General features: G+C 41.0%; 1 protein-coding gene across 1 annotated transcript in view; it reads left to right on the plus strand.

Moving 5' to 3' along the window:
* rela (v-rel avian reticuloendotheliosis viral oncogene homolog A) overlaps positions 1-17,301 on the plus strand; it is a 67,123-nt gene that overhangs the window by 42,212 nt on the left and 7,610 nt on the right. The window contains exons 8-9 of the mRNA XM_055156547.1: positions 3,331-3,435; positions 12,931-13,146. Coding sequence (XP_055012522.1) covers positions 3,331-3,435; positions 12,931-13,146 — 321 coding nt within the window. The remainder of the gene's footprint in view (positions 1-3,330; positions 3,436-12,930; positions 13,147-17,301) is intronic.

Below are 17,301 nucleotides of genomic sequence, written 5' to 3' on the forward strand. Positions count from 1 at the left end.
ACACACACACACACACATGACACACAAACACACAGACACACACAAACACACATAACACACACACACCGACACACACACCGACACACATGACACACAACACACGACACACACACACACACACACACACACACACACACACAACACACACACAACACACGACACGACACACTTCACACGACACACACAACACACACACACACACACACACACAGACACACGACACACACACACACACACGACACATCACGACACACACACACACACACACACAGACACACACGACACACATAACACACACTTCACACGACACACACGACACACACAACACGACACACACTGACACACACACTTCACACGACACACACAACACACACAACACACGACACACACAACACACAACACACATAACATACAACACACGACACACATAACACACGACATACATAACACACGACACACACATGACACACACTTCACACGACACGCACGACACACACAACATGAGACACACACACACACACAACGACACACACAACACACACGAACACACACAACACACATAACACACATAACACACACACACACATAAACAACACAGACACACATTACACAGGACTGAGACCGAGACCAGACCAGACCGCGACCAGAATGGGACTGAGACCGAAACCAGGCCGGGACCAGACCGGGACCAGAGCGGGACTGAGACCGAGACTAGACCGGGACCAGACCAAGACTAAACAGAGCGCCGCTTCCTCTTCTGTGTCGCTGTCGTCAGACTCAGCGTCAGTTCCAGTTAGAATTATTCGGGTCTTTCTGAATCCCGACAGGATGGTTTCGGTGTCACTGAAGTCCAGACTTTGTCCATTCATCCAGTGACATCAGGAAAGTTTCATGGTGCAACCTCAAACTTTCTTTCTGCTGCTCGATTATCGTTTTCAGCTGCAGATTTCAGGACTTGCAGCTTGTGATCTGCAATATTTGTGTTCAGTCTTCTCAGTCGACTTTATAAGTATAAAGTTTAAATGTTAAATTGTTCAGTGGTGCAGAAGTAACGGTGCCATCGACTGACATGATACAGACAGGACAGAGGCTCTTTCTGCAGGAGACATGCGCAGTAGAGCCAAGTGACAGTGGTACAAGAGGAACAGGAGCAGCAGATACTGACACACAAGACTAGAACCTCTCCAAACTTCACTCAAACATTTTAATATAGAAGTCACACCGGAGTATAAGTCACAGAAAACACCCAAATCATGAAAAAAAGTGCCACTTATAGTCCGAAAAATACGGTAAATCAATCAGAAAATGTCTTAAAAGTAGTGAAATTATCTGTCCATGCAGCAAGATAATTTTACTCTTAAAATAAACGACCTCTAGACTAGAATTAAACATCCCAGAACTATTAAATCGATAATAAATCAGAAAACAAGACGAATAAGCTGATATAACTTTTAAAATCTTGGCCAGATCAGAGAATTTTGCAGTGCAACACGAGAACTTGCTGCGTGTAAGGTACTACCAGTCAGAAGTCAAGTGAGTGGGCTCGCCTCTCCACAAACCTGACTCTGGAGGAGGGCTTCCTTTTGTTTGTTTCCACTGAAATGTCGTTCCTTTGGCTACAATCTTCCACAGTGCGGCGAAAAACAATCTGTTAATAATCTTAATAATCTCTAGGGAGTGTGGTTTTAATTTTTTTTATTTTCAGGGAATTATGGAGGGACCAGTTACGCAAAAGTTACACAGTGTTGCTTTAAAGTCGCATTTTCATCAGCTAAAAGTAGAACGCACCGACCCAGGAGGAGCTTTTCTTCACAAGCTGGATCAAGTTCACTGAGTATTTCAATCGAGTTCAGAGCCTCAGTTTAAACGTGATTTAATCCATCACAATCAGTGTTGGGGAGTAACAGATTACATGTACCGGAGTTAAGTAATCTGAGTACAAATGATGAGTAACTGTATTCGGTTACAGTTACTGTTTCAGTGAGTGGTAATTAGATTACAGTTACTTTGTTGAAATAAATAGATTACAGGGCGGTAATTTTCCTGTTTTCACATTTTCGGGCTAATATTTCTTTTTTTTTCTTTTTTTTTTTCTTCCGGCAATTCCACTCCGAACACTAAACCAGGACTAAACCAGGACTAAACCAGGACTAAACCAGGACTAAACCAGGTCTAAACCCAGGTCTAAACCTAAACCAGGTCTAAACCAGGTCTAAACCAGGTCTAAACCAGGACTAAACCAGGAAACCAGGACTAAACCAGGACTAAACCAGGACTAAAACCAGGTCTAAACCAGGTCTAAACCAGGTCTAAACCAGGCTAAAACCAGGTCTAAAACCAGGTCTAAACCAGGTCTAAACCAGGACTAAACCAGGTCTAAACCAGGTCTAAACCAGGTCTAAAACCAGGTCTAAACCAGGTCTAAACCAGGACTAAACCAGGACTAAACCAGGACTAAACCAGGTCTAAACCAGGACTAAACCAGGTCTAAAACCAGGTCTAAACCAGGTCTAAACCAGGTCTAAACCAGGTCTAAACCAGGTCTAACCAGGTCTAAAACCAGGACTAAACCAGGACTAAAAACCAGGTCTAAACCAGGTCTTAACCAGTCTAAACCAGGAATAAAACCAGGACTAAACCAGGTCTAAAACCAGGTCTAAACCAGGTCTAAAACAGGTCTAAACCAGGTCTAAAAACCAGGTCTAAACCAGGTCTAAACCAGGTCTAAACCAGGTCTAAACCAGGTCTAAACCAGGTCTAAACCAGGTCTAAACCAGGTCTAAACCAGGTCTAAAAGGTCTAAAACCAGGTCTAAACCAGGTCTAAACCAAGTCTAAAACCAGGTCTAAAACAGGATTTAACAGGACTAAACCATGCTGCGTGGACGTGTCTCCTCCTCTTCTATCAATAATAGTTTTAATTTTGTTCAGTAAAATCTGGGCTTTTCATTTTCTTTTATCAGACAAAACAAAACATTTTATGTGAAGATTTCCTCGTCTTTGCTTCTCTACAACAAGTCAAGTAATCCAAAGTATTCAGATTACATTACTCACTTTATGTGATTTAATGGATTACGTTACAAACTACATTCTGGTGTATGTAATCTGTAATCTGTAGGGGAATACATTTTGTAAGTCACCTTCCCAAAACTGATCACGATGTGCGACGTTAATGTGTTTACGATCAGATAAGAGTCGCTTGAAACTGCAGGCCTGCGTCTAAACCAGCCCAGTGCCCCGACCACAGCCCACATCCTGGTTCTTTACGCCGCGCGGTGTGGCTTTTCCGTTCAACCCATGACAAAGCTCTCCCCCCTTCTCCCCCACACAGGAGCGCCCAACACGGCCGAGCTGAAAATCTGCAGAGTCAACCGCAACTCGGGCAGCTGCAAGGGCGGAGACGAGATCTTCCTCCTCTGCGACAAGGTGCAGAAAGGTGAGTCGGCGGCCGTCTCCGTAAGGTCACGGGTTTTGTTTTTGTTTTGTTTTTTTTCGTTCTTTCATTATGTGCACTGCAGAAAAGTGAGACTACATACTGTTTTACGTCAACATTAACAATGTTTTGACTTAGATTATGTTTTGAGAATAAATCAAAAGGTGCTGTACTTGATTTTTATTGAAAAAACTTAACAAATTTTAGTATTTTAAAGAGTTTGCAGTGGTCCAAAGTTATTCCTGACTTAACTTATCCATTCCTCACCAGGATGACTTTATGAGCGTTTTTCACAACTTTCAGATATCCTAACAAAGCTTTATATTTATTAGGCATGTGCAAAAATATTGAAATGGCGATATATCGTATTGTTTAATGTGATGATGCAGTATCGATATCGTAGGCTGCTGTATCGATATATCACCAAGAATATTTTTTAGAGCTGTAGCGGTACACAAAAATCACGGTTCGGTACGTACCTCCGTTTTGAGGTCACGGTTTGGTTCATTTTCGGTACAGTACGGGAACAAAATGCAAAACCATTCGCGTATTTGTGTGTTTATTAAACCAACAATTAGTTTTAACATTATACAAACGGGAAAATAAAATAAATGCAAAGTGCTGCTTGGTAATACTAATAGGCGAGTTTCATTGTTGACAAAAGCGCGCGTTGCATGCTGGGAATTATTTTGATCGGCGGCAAGAAACACTAATTCAACATGACGGACGGAGCGAGAAAGCACGTAAAGGGCATTGATCCCGGTTATTTATCCACTCTAACGGCAGAGGACCCAAGACCATTTGACCAGAAACTGGTCATAAGCATCGACGGACGACAAATCACCCTTTTCAACCCCGACAAAAGGTGGAACAAACCAAATTTCTGGTCAGAATCACCAACTACCTGGACAAATATTCACTTCAGCGATATCCACAATGACTTAGTGGAAACTCCTGGGCCATTCACAGCAGAAAAGATGATCTTGACGATCTTGATTTTTGATTAGATCTTATTGAAAACATAGAAAAAGGTGTCAGGATCACTACAGACAAGACCGAGACCAAGCGCCAAGACCGACGACCAAGACCGAGACAAGGCCGAGACAAGGCCGAGACAAGACCGAGACAAGGCCGAGACAAGACCGAGACAAGACCGAGACAAGACCGAGACAAGGCCGAGACAAGGCCGAGACAAGGCCGAGACCAGACCCGAGACAAGAGACCAGAGACAAGACCGAGACCAGAGGCCGAGACAAGGCTTCAAGACCGAGACAAGAGACCGAGACAAGACCGAGACAAGACCGAGACAAGAGACAAGACCGAGACAAGACCGAGAGACAAGGACCGAGACAGACCCCGAGACCAAGACCGAGACAAGACCGAGACAAGACCGAGACCAAGCACCTTCAAGTCCAAGAGAAGACCGAGACCAACCGCTATTCAGACCAAGACAAGACCAAGTCCAAATGCGCTCGAGTTCGATATGAGACCAAGACCGTAATAAAAGCAGGTCTCGAGCACTACAACACTACTTTTCGCGGCACACAGAGAGGCAGAGTTAGAGAGACACTGGACTGGAGATCCCTGGTCTATGGACTCGACACATTTTGCTCAAATACATAAATCCAAAAATCACGTACAGGCAGGGTTCCCGCGGTCATGGAAATTGAAAATGTCATTTTCCAGGCCTGAAAAACTCATGGAATTTTAGCATCTCTTTCACGCGACTACAGCGTCATGAGGCTGTTGTGATTATTTCCGAACATCTGCGCCTTTTGTTTAAAAGAGACGACAATAAATGCACTGACAGGATTTAGAATGTTAAAAAAAACTATAATCCCAAACCATAAGGTGAGTGGAAAGAGTTCACATTTCATATTTAAATCTAAATGTCTGATCAATTCTACACTTAAAGGTGCTGTAAAGTCATGGAAACTTCACTTTAGCTCATGTCTCCAGCTCTGTCCAGTTCAAAGTACGAGGTCGTAGTGTTGTGTACCTCTGTAATTGTAGGGTCTGTGTTCCAAATTTAGCACGTTCTCACCTCTGCTACTGGGCGTGTGCGCTGGTGACATCTCGAGGTACACATTTGAGTCAACAGGACATGGTAGTTTCCGCTTACGAAGAGTTTAGAGGAGGTGAAAGCTAACGTGGTTTCGCTCGTGGTTTCTATGTTCCTTTAGAGGAAAATGCCGGCGGTTTTATTTACAGTATTCATCGAAAAAGCAAAGTGAGGCAGCAGCGGTTTAGTGAGCTCAAACATCTGTGTATAGTGTTTGTGTTTGTGTTTGTGTAGTGTTGTCGTGTCTCAGAGCAAGACACTTTGACACCTCGGATGCTTATTTTCATACTATACGTAAGTGGTTTTGATGGTAAAGGCGTCAGGGAGTCTGGCGAGTTTTGTAAGTTTTTTTTGGTTGGGGCTACACCGCCTAGTTGTCGCCATGGAGATGTTGTTTTGCTGATGTTCTGTCAAAATGAGCTCCAGCAGCCTAAATCGACAGCCGTCTATCGATTCACGCCGCCCCCTTGAAATAAGCGACCTTACGTTTTTCCGTTTACAGTTGTTAAGATCCAGTAAACCCAAACCCCAGTTTTACAACAGATTTCTTTGGATCAGAGACATGGGTTTGATGCTGTTTGCACACGGTGATCAAATTTTGTACCTTATCCATCCATTTTTCTTCTGCTTACCTGGGGCCGGGTCGTGGGGGGAGCAGTCTAAGCAGGGACTCCCAGACTTCCTCCACCCCAGACACTTCCTCCAGCTCCACCAGGGGGATCCCGAGGTGTTCCCAGTCCAGTCCAGAAACATAGTCCCTCCAGTGTGTCCTGGAGGTACCCGGAACAGATGCCCGAGCAGCGGCTCTACTCCGAGCTCCTCCCGTGTGACTTTATACCTTAGTTATGTACAATTTCAGCTCATTTATCTGAATCTGCGTAGTTCATTTGGACAGTCGTATTCTGCTCAAATAAACTCTGACTAAAAGGAGCACATATCAACAGGCCAATTTAACCATCGAATAATGTCCCACTGTACAGTCACCATTATTCACTCATTTAGATGAATTTGGGCAGAGGAGCTCATTTCGACAGGCCTGTGTCTTCTATCAGATAAGGCTCCATTATAAAAGAAAAAGAAATGACTGGAAAAAAGGGTTGTCCCGATCTGATCACGTGATCGGAGATCGGTGCCCATCACGTGACTGCGGACTCGATCTGGACTCGGGCATTATGGTCCGATCAGGTATCGGATAAATAATATATATGTATATAACACACAGGACACACAGCACACAAGTTTTTCTCAGGTGCGGGATTTGCTCAGGGGCGTTCAGTTAGTGCGACTGTTGTCCCAGCGTCTGTTGTCCCAGCGTCTGTTGTCCCAGCGTCTGTTGTCCCAGCGTCTGTTGTCCCAGCGTCTGTTGTCTGTTGTACTAGAGACACACTCGCTGGTTAGAAAAGTGAATTAAAAAAAATAAAGTTTTGGACATTTGATTTTTCACAGTAAGTTCAGCCCAAATACTACACGTTGAAATCAATACCCCACACATTCTGGATCTTATTCTTTGCTCTTAGTTCATTTTATAATGTTTTATAGAAGTATCGGATCGGGACTCGGTATCGGCAGATACTCAAAATCAAATGACTCAGACTCGGACTCGGGGGCAAAAAAATGTGATCGAGACATCCCTACTGGAAACACTGAACTCCTTATATTAAATATTCAATATTTTATAATTTATATATATATTATATATATATATATATATATACACTAATAATACATCATTTACATACTACATAATAATTTACAGAGCATTATTCATTAACCCCAGACCCAGTGGTGGTAAACTACTACTGACGGAAGCAAGGTTGCCAATCTGCACCATCGGCCCCTCCGACCGCCACCATCACTCACACACACACCACTTTCATACTAGGCAATGTGGGTGAAGTGTCTTGCCTAAGGACACAGCAATAGTTTTTTGCAAGTGGCGCTTCCCTGTGGAACCTGATTTTCCCAGTGGTCTCCCATCCAAGTACTAACCAGACTTGGACTGCTCCCTGCGCTCTTCCTCAGTGTCAGAGTGATGCTGCTGTGACGTGATTTAAAACAGGTTTTGGCGCCGTCTTCCATCCGGTGGAGGGAGGACGACAGCGCCAGAACCTCAGGAAGACCAAGCGAGGACTCAAACTGTAAAAAGAACCTAATAACATAAATTATTGGACCAAGAGAACCTCACTGGACTGCACAAACTTACCTTTAAAAACTTGCATTCTGACTGTGAGCGGGGTCGCCTCTCCACAGATCTGACCTGTAACTTCTACGTGTCTAGATTTAGACTTTAGTGATACAAAAGGGAAATTACTTGGACCCACAGTAGCTCTCACATCACAATATATCATCATAACAAAGACAAAAATATGAATGGTTATGAAAAAAAACAAAAACATTTCAGAACAACATTTCAAAATCTCCCTGACAAGAAAAGTTACATGTTGGACCTTGAAATATCGGATACTCCCTTATCTCTGTGTGGAGTTTGATGGTTCATAAACAGACCTTGAAGTTGGGCGTTTCCTTTTTCGTTCAGGCAGAAACATGTGCTTTGTGTTTTTGACTTGACTCTCAGGGGAAGAAGCCGAGTGACAGTCGGGTTACGCACTTTGCAGAACAGAGAACGAGATCTGAAGACGTGCAGGGAGAGTCTGTGTTTTCTGTTGCTTTGGTGCGGAGAAAGCTGTAAACAAAGGCGTATCTGATGTGCAGTGGTGGAAGAAGTACTCGGTTTTGTTACTAAAGTAAAAGTACAAATACAAGAGCTAAAAAAAACTAAAAAAAAACAACGAATTGCTGTTGAAGTTTTCTGTCCAGAAGTCATTTAGCGACTAGTACGTTAGTGTTACGGCTCGCGGCCTGGCTCTGTCCCGCCCGGCGCTCCCTGTTTGTTTTTGTACGTGCTGTGTGGTACGTGATCGGTGGGGGTGTGGTCCCGTCGCTGTTGGGCTGACTCGGACGTTCGTCGTGCCCGGTTGGAGGATTGACGTCCCGCTCCTCCAGTCTCCTTCCTACACATCCCCATCGTCGCATCCAATAAAAGTGTCGTGCGCCGGTCGCTCCTGGCGGCTGGATGTCAGTTCCAGTCTCTTTGTTTCACCCTATTGCTACTGTGAATTGTGTGAGACTCTAGGGCACGGGTGTCAAACATACGGCCCGGCGGCCAGATCCGGCCCTCCAAGACCTTTAATCTGGCCCTCGGCTGAGTTTCTACTAAAATATTTGAATTCTATTTTCTATTAAAATCTTGTTAATTTTCTGTGGTGTTTATCACAGCAGCGTCTCCAGCGTCTCTGTACGTGGCCCCTCCCACCAGAGCAGCACAAATGAAGACTTGTCTCTTTCCAAACGCTCTTAAAGGACGATCGTTTTGACTGTTGACCGTGACACCCTCATCAGAAAAATGTCAAAAATGAGAAAAGTGGAGCCGAGTGCAGGATTTCCCAAGAAAAATTGACTTATTCCTATTTACATAAAAGTTAATGTTAAAACTTTGTGTTGAAATTGTATTTTTCTTAAAGTTTCAGGTTGTTCATAATTTTATAATAATTTGTAAAAGAAAGAGTTCATTTGGAATCAGTTGATTTACTTACATTTACTTTATAAACGCCACTTATATTACATCACATTTGGTTTGTGTTACTTTCCTTTGTCCCTAGCACTGGTTTGTAACAGTCTTTAGAGCCTTGTTTTTAGGAGGGTTTTAAAGTTAGTCATTTTATTTATATAGTAACATATTTCACCAAAGTGTTTTACAGCATGAGACGAGTGGCTTGATGCACAAAAGATAAAAGTTAGTTGACTTTGAACTTGACATGTTTAAAGTAAAGCTCATGGGCTGTTGAACACCGTCTTGAAAAAATGGGTTTTTAGGAGGGTCTAAAAGTGAGGTAAAGAGGAATAAATGTGTTTTTAGGAGCAAATGTGTTTTTAGGAGAGTTTTAAAGCGAGGTAAAAAGGAGCAAATGTGTTTTTAGGAGCAAATGTGTTTTTAGGAGGGTTTTAAAGTGAGGTAAAGAGGAGCAAATGTGTTTTTAGGAGGGTTTTAAAGTGAGATAAAGAGGAGCAAATGTGTTTTTAGGAGGGTTTTAAAGTGAGATAAAGAGGAACAAATACAGTTTTTAGGAGGATTTTAAAGTGAGATAAAGAGGTGCAAATGTGTTTTTTATTAGCAAATGTGTTTTTAGGAGATTTTTAAAGTGAGGTAAAGAGGAGCAAATGTGTTTTTAGGAGGGTTTTAAAGTTAGATAAAGAGGAGCAAATGTGTTTTTAGGAGAGTTTTAAAGTGAGGTAAAGAGGAGCAAATGTGTTTTTAGGAGGGTTTTAAAGTGAGATAAAGAGGAGCAAATGTGTTTTTAGGAGGGTTTTAAAGTGAGGTAAAGAGGAGCAAATGTGTTTTTAGGAGCAAATGTGTTTTTAGGAGAGTTTTAAAGTGAGATAAAGAGGAGCAAATGTGTTTTTAGGAGGCAAATGTGTTTTTAGGAGGTTTTAAAGCGAGGTAAAGAGGAGCAAATGTGTTTTTAGGAGAGTTTTAAAGTGAGATAAAGAGGTGCAAATGTGTTTTTAGGAGCAAATGTGTTTTTAGGAGGGTTTTAAAGTGAGGTAAAAAGGAGCAAATGTGTTTTTAGGAGCAAATGTGTTTTTAGGAGGGTTTTAAAGTGAGGTAAAGAGGAGCAAATGTGTTTTTAGGAGGGTTTTAAAGCGAGGTAAAGAGGAGCAAACGTGTTTTTAGGAGCAAATGTGTTTTTAGCAGGGTTTTAAAGTGAGGTAAAGAGGAGCAAATGTGTTTTTAGGAGGGTTTTAAAGCGAGGTAAAGAGGAGCAAATGTGTTTTTAGGAGGGTTTTAAAGCAAGGTAAAGAGGAGCAAACGTGTTTTTAGGAGCAAATGTGTTTTTAGGAGGGTTTTAAAGTGAGGTAAAGAGGAGCAAATGTGTTTTTAGGAGGGTTTTAAGGTAAGGAGGAGCAAATGTGTTTTTAGGAGAGTTTTAAAGTGAGATAAAGAGGAGCAAATGTGTTTTTTAGGAGAGTTTTAAAGTGAGGTAAAGAGGAGCAAATGTGTTTTTAGGAGGGTTTTAAAGCAAGGTAAAGAGGAGCAAATGTGTTTTTAGGAGCAAATGTGTTTTTAGCAGGGTTTTAAAGCGAGGTAAAGAGGAGCACGATCTCAGATGAAGCGGGAGGGCATTCCAGAGTTTAGGGACTACCACTGAGAACACTCTGCTCCGTTGGTTTTCAGATAAGGAATTAATCTCTCCGCAGATTTGATCTTGTAGCTTGGTCTGGTAGTGCGTTCTACTTCGAGGAGATCGACAAGTTTAATTTCATATTGTGAAGCATTTCAAAGTGATTACAGATCCAGGGAGACGAGCAGATGGTGGGACCAGAAAACCAGCTGATATTAGTTTTATTGTCACAGTAAAACTCTGTACGTGTTTCATTGAGAGTTGTGAAATCTGTGAATAATTAGAATGTTCAGAAATGCATGAGGTAAGTGAGGAATAACTTTGGACCTCTGCAAACTGTTTAAAATGAAATAGTTTTGTTTTGCACGTTTTTAAAACAGAAAAAAAAAAAGTAAAGTGGGCCCATATTAAGCTATTTTCTGATTTTAATGTTCTAATGTCGTTTCCTGATCTCAAACAGACCCGGAGTTGTGTTTTTGTTTCATTCACACAAGTTTAACACACAAAACCTTGCAGATTTAGGTTCTTAGTTCTTCTCTCAAACGAAAACACTCCATTCCACCTTGTGATGTCATGTAGTAACGCATGAAGTCTCCACTGTGCGTCTTTATAAACACTATGAAATACACATGCTACGGTCAAATAATTAACCACCCTTTTACATTAAATAAAAACAATATTACACAAAATGTTCTCTTGTGAGCTCTTAGTCATTTTGTTATATAAATATGCTGATACTTCATCAAAAACACACACAGAGAAGTTGTGGATTCATTCAGTCTACGTCTCATGCTCTGTTCCACCTGGTGATGTCATGTCTAAACGTAAAGGGATTTTGAGAGTTACCGTATTTTTGGGGCTATAAGTCGCTCCGGAGTATAAGTCACACCAGCCAAAAAATGCGTAAATGAAGAAGAAAAAAACATATAAGTCGCACTTTTTGGGGGAAATTTATTTGGTAAAATCAGAGACCAGTAATAACAACAGAAGAGAGAACAACAGACTGTTAACGTCACATATTTCACAGTTCTTCAGATAAACTATAACATAAACAACAGAACAGAACAAGTTTACCAAACTCTCCATCTCACTCCAAATCACTAAATCCATTCAGTTCTTCATCCTCGGTGTCACTTCTGAGTAACTCGGCCTCGACCTGCGGAGGTAAACAGAGCGCTGCTTCCTCTTCTGCGTCGCTGTCGTCAGACTCTGCATCAGTTCCAGTTTATTTAGAATTATTTTGGCCTTTCTGAATCCCGACAGGATGGTTTCAGTTGTCTTTATAAGTTTAAATGTTAAATTGTTCAGTGGTGCAGAAGTAACGGTGCGATCGACTGACGTGATACAGACAGAACAGAGGCTCTTTCTGCAGGAGACATGCGCAGTAGAGCGAAGTGACGGTGGTACAGGAGGAACAGGAGCAGCAGATACTCAAACACAAGACTCTAGAGCCTCTCACCGCTTCAGTGTGAACATTTTAATATAGAAGTCGCAGGAAACACCCAAAACATGAAAAAAGTGCCACTTATAGTCCGAAAAATACGGTACTCAAACATGTGTGAATGAAACAAACCACAGCTTCAGATATGTTCATTGTAGAGAGCCATCCAACCCAATATTTGCTCAACTTAAAGTGTTGAAAATGCAGGATATTATTGACTTAAGTTTCCTCAAAGTCACGTATAAAGCAAAGTGCAATGTATTACCTGTAAATATTCAAAGACTGTTTGAGATGAGAACGAGCCACTACAATTTAAAAGGAACCTACATGTTTTAAAAAACCCAGATTAAGAACCGAGGTTATGGAGCGAAGCGTCGCTGTGAAAGGAGTTCACTTATGGAAGAGTCTTGACAAAGAAATAAAAGAATCAAGTACAATGATGACATTTAAAAAAACACATAAAATCGAATGCAGTGTGTATGTATGAAAACGAAAACTAAATTGTTGTGCATAATAATGAAGATTTACTGTTTGCAATTGATCAGTAATTGTGCCTGAACTGATATGGAACATTTAGTGACCATCGGTGTTGATGTATTGTTTTGAAAAAGGAAAAGGGGGGCAGATAACATAAGATTTTTTCTTGTGTGTCTGATGTTGTGACACTGTTCATATCTTTTTATGCTTTATGAATGAAATAAATAAATATGTTTTTTGAGGAGGTAACAACATTCTAACGTGGCTTCAAGCTCAGAAGAGTCAACTTTGCGGAAGATAAGACCTTTTAATAATGGATCTTTTTCTCGTGCTTCCAGAGGACATCGAGGTGCGCTTCTTCCAGGACGCGTGGGAGGGGAAGGGCACGTTCTCCCAGGCCGACGTGCACAGACAGGTGGCCATAGTGTTCCGGACGCCGCCGTACCGCGACACCAACCTCTCCAAACCCGTCAGCGTCAAGATGCAGCTCAGGAGGCCGTCCGACAAGGAGGTCAGCGAGCCCATGGACTTCCAGTACCTGCCCCAGGACCCAGGTATGAGACACTCGGCGCAGAGGCACACACTGAAGAGACACAAACGAGCTTCGATAATTATTCATTTTATCTCTAGAAAAATGTAAATATTAAAAGCTCAAAGGAATCGTGGAGGCTACTCAGCTACATGGAGACTAATATACCATAACACGGTTGTTTTAAGTCCAAAAAGCACATTCAAAACCCAAGAATCTGTGAAATTATTAAGAACTTTGTGGCTTATAAAGATTCTGAATTTAAAAAAAAAATCTAATTATAGGTCTTGAAGTGATGAGTTACCACAGAGCCAGCTTTGTAACTTTATTTTGTTTTGTTTTATAGAAAAGTTCAAATATTAAGAGTCGTGCTGTCAAGCGATTAAAAAAAATTGAGAGATTAATTCATGATGATCTGTAATTAATTAATCTCTTTTTTTAATCTCACCTAAAAATTGCTGAGAAAAGCCTTCAACGTGATGTATTTTCATTTGAATTCATTATTACATTATTTCAGTGTTGGGAAGGTGACTTTTAAAATGTAATCCCCTACAGATTACAGATTACACACCCCAAAATGTAGTTTGTAACGTAATCCATAAAGTTACTTAAAGTGAGTAATGTAATCTAAATACTTTGGATTACTTGATTTGCTGTAGAGAAGCAAAGACGAGGAAATCTACACATAAGATGTTTTGTCTGATAAAAGAAAATAAAAAGCCCAAACTTTACTTAAACAAATTAAAAAATATTATTGATAGAAGAAGAGACACGTCCACACGGCATGATTTAGTCCTGTTAAATTCTGTTTTAGTCCTGGTTTAGTCTTGGTTTAGACCTGGTTTAGTCCTGCTTTAGTCCTGGTTTTAATCCTGGTTTTAATCCTGGTTTTAGTCCTGGTTTAGACCTGGTTTTAGTCCTGGTTTTAGTTCTGGTTTAAGCCTGGTTTAGTTCTGGTTTAGATCTAGTTTAGACCTGGATTTAGATGTGGTGTAGACCTGATTTGGACCTGGGTTTGGACCTGGGTTTAGACCTGGTTTAGATCTGGTTTAGACCTGGTTTAGTCTTGGTTTACTCTTGGTTTAGACCTGATTGAGTCCTGATTTAATCCTGGTTTAGACCTGGTTTTAGTCCTCATTTTAATCCTGATTTAGTCCTGGTTTAGATCTAGTTTAGACCTGGTTTTGGTCCTGGTTTTAGTCCTGGTTTAGACCTGGTTTTAGTCCTGGTTTAAGCCTGGTTTAAGCCTGGTTTAGTTCTGGTTTAGATCTAGTTTAGACCTGGATTTAGATGTGGTTTAGACCTGATTTGGACCTGGTTTGGACCTGGGTTTAGACCTGGTTTAGACCTGGTTTAGACCTGGTTTAGACCTGGTTTAGACCTGGTTTAGTCTTGGTTTACTCCTGGTTTAGACCTAATTTAGTCCTGATTTAGTCCTGGTTTAGTCCTGGTTTAGATCTAGTTTAGACCTGGATTTAGATGTGGTTTAGACCTGGTTTAGTCCTGGTTTAGATCTAGTTTAGACCTGGATTTAGATGTGGTTTAGACCTGGTTTAGTGTCCGGCAATAAGTGGAATTATCGAAAGAAAAAAAAAAAGGGGTATAGCCCAAAATGTGAAAACAGGAAAATACAGTGGTGTAATCCATTTATTTCAGCAAAGTAACTGTAATCCAATTACCACTCACTGAAACAGTAACTGTAACCGAATACAGTTACTTATAATTTGTACTCTGATTACATAACTCCAGTACATGTAATCTGTTACTCCCCAACAATGCATTATTTTCATACTATCATTAACGTTTTTATATAAGTATCATCATTATTACTGTTACTAATCTGCATAAATAAACTCAACTTTACAACATATAAACATAAACATTCTAGAGCCACATCAGCCCGTTTGACATTAGAATGTGTTTAATGCAGATTTGTGTAAGTCTCACAGAAACGAAACTTAAAACCGCATGGCTCATTTACATAAACTAAACGGAGAAAAAAAAAAAAAAACGCTCTTGTGTCGCTGATGCGGTTCAGTTTCTACTAAAGGACACGACTCAGTGGAATATAGATGTTGATGCTGAGGGTGAGTCTGTTCTGTGTCTGTGTCGCGATGTTTTCAGAGATCAGACGTGTGCAGGTTTATCGCAGATGCGGCGAGAACGGGAATGAAAATTACAATTCTTTGCGGGAGCGAGCGGAGCAGGACTGCACAGTGCGAGACCGTGACCACACAACGCATAAAAACAGATTTTATAATAAGACAACTCGCGAACAGAAACAGTGAAGTTAGAGATTAAAAATGAGATTAACGCGATTAAATAACACAACGCGCTAAATATGACTGTAATTAATTCACCGCAGTCAACACGATAATTTGACACCTCTACTTATGAGTTCAAAAGGCTAATATTCATAACACGGTTGTTTTAAGTCCAAAAAGCACATTTAAAACCCAAGATTCTGTGAAATTATTAAGAACTTTGTGGTTTATGAAGGTTCAGAATTAAAATATACATATAAAAAGTTACATGAAAGAAGAAAGAATGACATGGTTTTGAAGTCAGTAGTTCCCACAGATTAGCCATGACTAAGCTTTCAAACATTAATATTTTTTTCCAGAAAGTTTAAAGTTAATGGGAAATGTACTTCTGGAGACAGGGAGTTGGCGGTTACGGTTCATCTACAGAGGTATTTCCCATGAATTTCATAATTATGAGGAAATTGAACTGCTGCCATAGCAAATAACAAATGAAAAAAAAAAAAAAAAAAAAATCTTCTGTCATACACACAATGTAAAAAAAAAAAAGTGCTTAGGCATCAGTGTTGGGGAAGTGGTGTTTGCTCGTTACTACTTTAAAAAGTGATCCCTTACTTTACTTAGTTACTCTCTGTGGACTCTGTTGGGCAAGTTACTTTAAAACTGTAATGTGTTATTTATTTATGACTTGTTTCTGTCATTTCAAAGTGATTTGTTACATGACAATATTACTGTGTTTAAAATGTAAAACATGACACGACTATTGCAGCACTTTTAATTAACGCTCACCAAAATAACTGTGAAGATGCTGAACTTTTGCGCCGTATATAGACTGAACCAGGACTAAACTAGGACTAAACTAGGTCTAAACCAGGACTAAACCAGGACTGAACCAGGACTAAACTAGGTCTAAACTAGGCCTAAACCAGGACTGAACCAGGACTAAACTAGGACTAAACTAGGTCTAAACCAGGACTGAACCAGGACTGAACCAGGACTAAACTAGGTCTAAACTAGGCCTAAACCAGGACTGAACCAGGACTAAACTAGGTCTAAACCAGGACTAAACCAGGACTGAACCAGGACTGAACCAGGAGACTGAACCAGGACTAAACCAGGACTAAACTAGGTTTAAACCAGGACTAAACTAGGTTTAAACCAGGACTAAACCAGGACTAAACTAGGTCTAAACTAGGCCTAAACCAGGACTGAACCAGGACTGAACCAGAGCTGAACCAGAGCTGAACCAGGACTAAATTAGGTCTAAACCAGGTCTAAACCAGGACTAAACCAGGACTAAACTAGGTCTAAACTAGGTCTAAACTAGGTCTAAACTAGGCCTAAACCAGGACTGAACCAGGACTGAACCAGGACTGATCCAGGACTAAACCAGGACTAAACCAGGACTGAACCAGAGCTGAACCAGAGCTGAACCAGGACTAAATTAGGTCTAAAACAGGTCTAAACTAGGTCTAAACCAGGACTGAACCAGGACTAAACTAGGTCTAAATTAGGTCTAAACTAGGTCTAAACCAGGACTGAACCAGGACTAAACTAGGTCTAAACCAGGACTAAACCAGGTCTAAACCAGGACTGAACCAGGTCTAAACCAGAACTAAACCAGGACCAAACCAGGACTAATCTTGGACTAGAACTTAGAGAGAACCCCGAGCCCATGGAACAGGATGTCTGCAGGACGCGATTGGGCGTCAGCTGCGATTCGCCCTGTGGAATGCAGAGTTCTGCGTCGGTCCTTTCGCCCGTGGTCACCTGACATTTTTTTGTGAATTTGTATGAAGAAAAACCCACCACTTCAACCCAGGTTAAAAAACATTGTGACGCGCGTTACTGACATTTGTGCTGATTAAAACATTACACATTTTTTTCCGTGTAATGCCGAACATTATTGCGTTACAGCA

This window comes from Boleophthalmus pectinirostris, unplaced genomic scaffold (genome assembly GCF_026225935.1).
Source record: "Boleophthalmus pectinirostris isolate CB_2022bp ecotype Guang Dong unplaced genomic scaffold, ASM2622593v1 HiC_scaffold_20, whole genome shotgun sequence".
Lineage (NCBI taxonomy): Eukaryota > Metazoa > Chordata > Actinopteri > Gobiiformes > Gobiidae > Boleophthalmus > Boleophthalmus pectinirostris.